At 33.8% G+C, this 6,251-nt stretch overlaps 2 protein-coding genes and 1 long non-coding RNA gene across 3 annotated transcripts; 2 read left to right on the top strand and 1 right to left on the bottom strand.

Moving 5' to 3' along the window:
- Window positions 26–1,012, top strand: LOC104716381. Its single transcript, XM_010433758.1, has 4 exons — window positions 26–152; window positions 271–385; window positions 546–606; window positions 700–1,012. Exons 1-4 carry the CDS (start codon window positions 122–124, stop codon window positions 976–978), a joined length of 486 nt encoding a protein of 161 aa, XP_010432060.1. The 5' UTR covers window positions 26–121; the 3' UTR covers window positions 979–1,012.
- Window positions 1,396–3,998, bottom strand: LOC104716382. Its single transcript, XM_010433759.1, has 6 exons — window positions 3,830–3,998; window positions 3,180–3,611; window positions 2,640–2,953; window positions 2,472–2,525; window positions 1,880–2,367; window positions 1,396–1,803 (listed from the first exon to the last, which is right to left on the bottom strand). The coding sequence occupies exons 1-6, from the start codon at window positions 3,838–3,840 to the stop codon at window positions 1,615–1,617; spliced, it is 1,488 nt and encodes a 495-aa protein (XP_010432061.1). The 5' UTR covers window positions 3,841–3,998; the 3' UTR covers window positions 1,396–1,614.
- LOC104716383 lies at window positions 5,363–5,764 on the top strand. Its single transcript, XR_756033.1, has 3 exons — window positions 5,363–5,434; window positions 5,537–5,598; window positions 5,722–5,764. It is a non-coding gene; the product is annotated as an uncharacterized LOC104716383 (long non-coding RNA).

Consider the following 6,251-nt stretch of genomic DNA (forward strand, 5'->3'; position numbering starts at 1 on the left):
TTCGATATTCTTGGCTTTGCAAAGATCCAAAACCCACCAAACCAAGCCTATGATTCTACATATCAATACAAATATAGACATAGCATTTTCTTTCTTTTCTAAAGACTAACTTCTAGACAATATGGGTGGTTCAATGGGATTTCTCGGAAAAGGTTTTTGCAATTCTTTATTCTAAACAATTGACGACTTAATTTGTATTCTTTAACCTAACAATAATACCGCTTTCGTCGTATTCTTTTTCTAATTCGATTTCGATGTGTTGACGTATAGGGGTACCACCGACGCAGATGATGAATATGGTAATGGGTTCACTCTACAAACAATTCACCCAAAAAGCTATCAACAGCTTCGACGATTTCCACGTTGCTGTTTTAGACATCTTTAAGTAAGAATAATGTACTCATAAGATCTCAACTTATTAATTATATATTTTTTGTTCAAAATATTTCCGTTTTAATCACTCGTCGAAACAATGGGCAAGGTCTTTAGAAAAAAATGGTTACAAACTCTGTTTTTACATAACTATTTTGATCTATTGAGTGTAGCAACTTCAACTCGGCTTTACCAGGCAGACACTTCGATTTCCCGACCCCAGAGCAAATAAAGGTGAGTCCCCTCTACCTCTCCTCTATGACAAAGAACCTTAATATTTTGATTTATCTAAAATATCTAACACAATTTTGAATGATATAAAACAAGGCTTGTTTCACGAGGTGGAAGGAAGCGAAAGACGAAGAAGAGAAGAAAAAAGTGTTCATAGAGTTCATGTCAAAGAGCGTGAAGCCGAGTAAACTCGATGACGTAACTCTGCTCACCGGAATAGTATCTCCACCGGCGGCTATGGCAGCTAAGAGAGCAGGAGAGAATGTTCCTCAGTTGAAATTAATCAAACTCATACCTGATGTTATATTCGTCCCTACGGTCACCATTTTAGCCATTGTCTCTGCCAAACTCTCAAGAAGAATGTATTTGAAATAAACGTTTTAAAGTTTGCATTCTTAATTCTCCTCTTTTTTTTCTTTCTAGAACAAGATATCATCACCGGAAAATAGCAACGGAGAACATATTAACGAAGATATTATCATTTATGATTTTAGGAAATAGTGCAACAATACTAAATAGTATAGTGCATGATTGGTTTTAAATGCTAAAATTGTAGATTTAGGCTTCGAATTGTACAGTTTATTTGGTAAAAATTTACTCGGTTGTAGATTTTAATTTCTTTTTGTAAGAAAACGAACCTACTTTGTCTTGAACCGAAAACAAAACAGTAAAACGGTAACTTTTGGGTTAAGCCCACCGACAATATTTAAAACATGGTTGGTAAGATAAAATTGTAAAAAAAAAAAAAGATAAAATTGTAGATGATGATGTAATTAATATCTACACTATATATATAATTTTTGAAGCAAAGTTCAAAAGTTGATTTTAGTTTAAGTCACAAATACATAAACTTCATGCAGTTTGAATAAATTGTTTACATGAAGAATCAAAAGATAGCCACTCTATATCTCTCTGTACTTTAAGAGGCTTAAGGATATAACTTAGAATGAACACACTTTACCTTTTTAACACAAGATCCGATTTGTTTCTTGAAATGTTCCAAACCTTATCTTAGGATCTTCTTCGTAATCCAGAAGAGCCTGACCTTCGTTTACCTCGCTTTCTCTTCCTGTTGGGAAGCTTAAACCTAGAAGCCACCGTCACATTAGACTTTGGCTTCTCTTTTGGAACTCGATTTCTCTTTGGGTTAGTCTCTTCCTTCGTCACCCCATCAAGATTGCGGGGAATTCTTTTCGTTACCTGCATTACGTTAAAAAGGCATATGAATGAGACTGAAAGGGTTTTGCAAAGTTCCACCGAGTGTGCGGAAACTTACAGGTCTTGAATTTGATGGACCTTCCTCAACTGAAGTTTGTTCAGGCTTCTGTAGCTTCTTATCAGGAACAGTCGCTTTCCCTTCTCTTCGCTTTGATGCCAGGATTTCAGAGAGCAATATATCTGTTGTTTCGTCGTCTTCAGGTGTGTCGTGATGAGATGAAACTGAAGCAGATTTCACTGGCTTTTCTTCAGATATGATTGATTTCTCATCTTCGGTTTTGATAACCAACAGGGGCTTTTGTTGTTCTGAGGTGGTGGTGATTACATCAGCAGATCCAAGTAGATTCACTGTGTTAGCCGGAGAGAACCTAGTGGGATTTTCACTCACAACCTTGTCTACTCGGTTCTTCAAGTTACGGGCTTCTGACTTTGCTGCTTCAATTTTCAAAAGTATCTGTTCCAAGTATGCATCGCCTTCTCTAAACTCGAGAGGTGGTGTCTCTTCAGAGAAAAGTGTCTCATCCTTGGCGCTCTTACTCCGTTTATCTGACGATTCATGACACACACAGACACACACACAATAGAAGGATTTCGTAAGGTCAAAATTTTCAGAACAATTCATACCAAAGTTGAGATTCAGAACACCATACCTATGTTGCGGGAGTTGTCATTAAGAGCAATCTCGGGCAAAGACTTCCGGCAATCTATATAAAAGGATCATAAACAAAACCAAAAAGAAAAGGTAATTATTAGACAAGTAATGGCAGATGAACATTAAACACAACCAAAAAAGCAAGAACCCAAAACTTGTTCCATACCGTAATAAGAGAAGAGGCTATGGTTTGATGCATAGGCTGGAACATCTGAGGTCTCTTCAACTAGCTTTCTCTTTTTCCTCTTCCTGAGTCGGGTTTTCTGAGTATAACATGGAAGAGAAGGCAATACCTTTATTCCAATTTCCTCTGATTTGTGATTTTCTAACTCCAGTTTCTTGGCTTGGAAAGATTCTGCCAGTTCTTTGTCGTACTTTTGTGCTTGGTTCTGAAACTCTTTGATTTTAAGTTCAATCCATTTGCAACGCCACATTATAGGCTGTACAAACCTCCTCCAATGATCAGTCAACTTCCTCTTTCTGTCATAAAAGGAATAATAATTACCGCATTACCATTCACGATATAGACCAAATCTTATCCAGACTTCCTTAAAAAGAGATAAATCAAAGATGCAGCTACGTTGTAGTAAAGTAACTCCTAAAATTTCAGTCCTTTCACAAACAAGTAACACAAAGATGGAACTGATCATGTTCAATTATTAGTAATAGTAAAATAAGCAACCAAATCAATGAAGGAGCTGCTTACCTAACCCAGAGTGGAAGAGAAGTATCATTACAAACGATGGAATCAGCTTCTTGATCATTCAAAGAAGTTTCATCACCCTCATGCTCAGAATCAGTACCACTAAACGAGCTCGAAGAATACCCATAATCAGTCCCATCATCATAGCATTCCGAGGCTTCAACCTCATTGTCATCATCATACCATCCCAATACATCAACATCGTCTTCATCTGCCACCTCTTTTCTAACAGAAGCATTACCACTATCACTAGCAACAGCAACAGCACAAGGATCCTCAGTGAGATGATCTTCAACAGAAGTATGAAAACTATGGTCCTCATAGTTACTAGTACAAGGCATATCTTTGGGTAATGCCACTATCTCCTCCTCCTTATCCATATCTAGCTTCGATACCTTCACCTCCATACCCTTTTTATTTCTTCTTACATAAACCCTACAAAATTCCGAAACCATCACTTTTCTCCATAAAGATTTAAAACTTGAAATTGAGCAAAAAATTCTCAACAATTTTTCATCAGATAAACTCAAATACGTCGAATTGAAAAAAAACCCTAATCGAAATTTCAAAACTTGAGAACAAAATCACAGATGCAAACCAACAAAACCCTAAAAGCAAAACATTTACGAAAGAAGGGAGAAAAAAAGAAATACCTAATCGACATAGATTGCCATATCCCGCAAGGAGATGCCAGTAGAAAGAATGATTTTATAATCGGCGGTGAGAAACACGACGGAGAAAAAAAGACGGAGATCTCATAGCCACCATTATCGTTCTGTGGTCGAAGCTTTTTTTCTTTATTATTGAGTAAAAAAAATAAGAGAGAGAGACACTTTACCTATTCTTATTACAAGAGGTGGGGTCCACACGAGATTTATTTCTGTTTACTGACCCAAAATGTTTTTCCTTTTTTTTTTTAACTGAAAAAAATTAATGTTAAAGATTGTTTATCTAATTGCAAACCATATTTGATTCATCTCCCATATTAATGTTATAGATAATTACGGGATAAATATAGGTATTTTTTTGTTAAAAGGTATTCAATTATAAAAATATAATGCTCAGTAGGCTATTTCCAGAGTAGGTCTATACAGAAATCCCAAAGAGTCCAATTTGTTTACATCAAACCGGACTAAACTGTTTGAAAAACAAAACCGGCCAGATTACAACAACCGGATTAAACCGGACTAAAATATAGGTATCTTATGATGTAATTTTTTTTATCTATAATTTATTATACAATATCATACCAAATTAATTAATTCTTTAATTTTTAATATATTTTCTAATTTAAATAAGGATAATTTGCTATATATAAATTGATATTTACCATTCATACATTAATTTTAAAGTAATACATAATCCAAATAATATAATTATATAGTTAACACATGTGCAATCAAATTATATAACATAAAAAAAATCTCCAATTATGTATTAACCAATCACCCCTAAATCATTTATGACATGTGGTGCAAAAAAAATATATGAGCTCAGAAATTCCATGTGTTGATGATTTTATTTTAATTAATAAATTGTAATAAAAATTCGTAAATGGCAATTTAATGGAAAATCTACAAGTAGATACAACTATATAAACGCAACTAAGGAATGCTGAGTTTGAGACCTTAAGTGAAAAACAAGCATTGTGAAAGGAAGACAAAACAATCAAAAAAAAAAAGGAGAAGAAAAAATGGGCAGAGTAAAAATACAGATGAAGAAAATAGAAGATAGACAACAAAGAAACATATCATTTGCGAAAAGAAAAAATGGGCTTCTAAAGAAAGCTTATGAACTCTCACTTCTATGTGATGTCGCCGTTGGTCTCCTTTTTTTCTCTCCTTCGGGTAAACTCTTCATCTTTGATGCCAAGCTAAGGTATTCTAATTCCAATACGTTATTGTTTCATCATATTACTATTAAATCGTTTTTTCTTTGGTCAGTAATCTGATATCATTTTCATCGATCGTTATTGTTAATGATTATAGCATCGAAGATATTATAGACAAGTATAATTCTCAGCCTATACATATAATCGCAAGGTGAATTCAATATTGTGTGTTAAACGCATCTTCTATTTTTTGGGATCTAATGTGTTAATCCATCCTTTTCTATTTGGGGCAAACTTGTTAATCCATCTAAGAGCATAAACTAGTAGACTTACTTTTTCTTTGATTTACACATATGCATGACTTCCTGATATTGTCACCGCTCGGTCCATCTGTTCGTATGCACTATACAGGCTCTCAGATTCTGCGGTAAAAATCAAACGTGATAATTTTTAGATAGTTTACTTTTGTTTCTTTATGGTAAATCAATTCTTCTTTTTTTCTTTTTTTTCATTGGTATGGGCAATCTAGGCTATAAAAGAGCTTATCCTTCAGATGCGTAAGGACTCGATGGGTAGTGGACCAACCTTGAGGTTAATAAATTTCAACATTTAAAAGTTCAAATCGTATAAATTATGCCATTGTTAATTTGCTTCTTATAAGTATATTGTAGTTTAGTTTAAGTTTTTTTTTTAAAAAAGAAAATATATGTGCAGAGATATTCTTGACGATGGGGTTCGTTATCAAATTCAACAAAAGGCATGTGAATAGATAAATTTTCTTCTCCTGATTGGAAATATTTATGTCTATAAAATTGTTAAATTACTCTATGCATGGCCTTTTCTGTTGTTTATCTAACCATTCAGTTTTCCAAAAATTAGAAAATCGAAGATGAAATCGAAAAATGCCATATCAAATTGGCTGAAGTGGAACGGGAATTGGGGTAAGTATCTAATTTTATAGATATTCTTATACTAGTAGAACAATATATATATATGTTTTTGGTATACATGAATAACGTATTTTTATTTTTAAGACGTTATTTGAAAAGTCCGAATCAGTGGGAATCACTAGATGAACTTATAGATCGAGTGGATCTACTCGAGACGACGCTGGTTAAAGTGCAATCTCGGAAGGTAAATTTATATAAATAATAGTTCCTTTTGGAAATTACAGTGAAAGAACAACGAGTATTTTGATAACATACAGTATGTGTACTTTTACCAAAAAAAAAAAAAAAAAAAAA

Source organism: Camelina sativa, chromosome 10 (genome assembly GCF_000633955.1).
Source record: "Camelina sativa cultivar DH55 chromosome 10, Cs, whole genome shotgun sequence".
Lineage (NCBI taxonomy): Eukaryota > Viridiplantae > Streptophyta > Magnoliopsida > Brassicales > Brassicaceae > Camelina > Camelina sativa.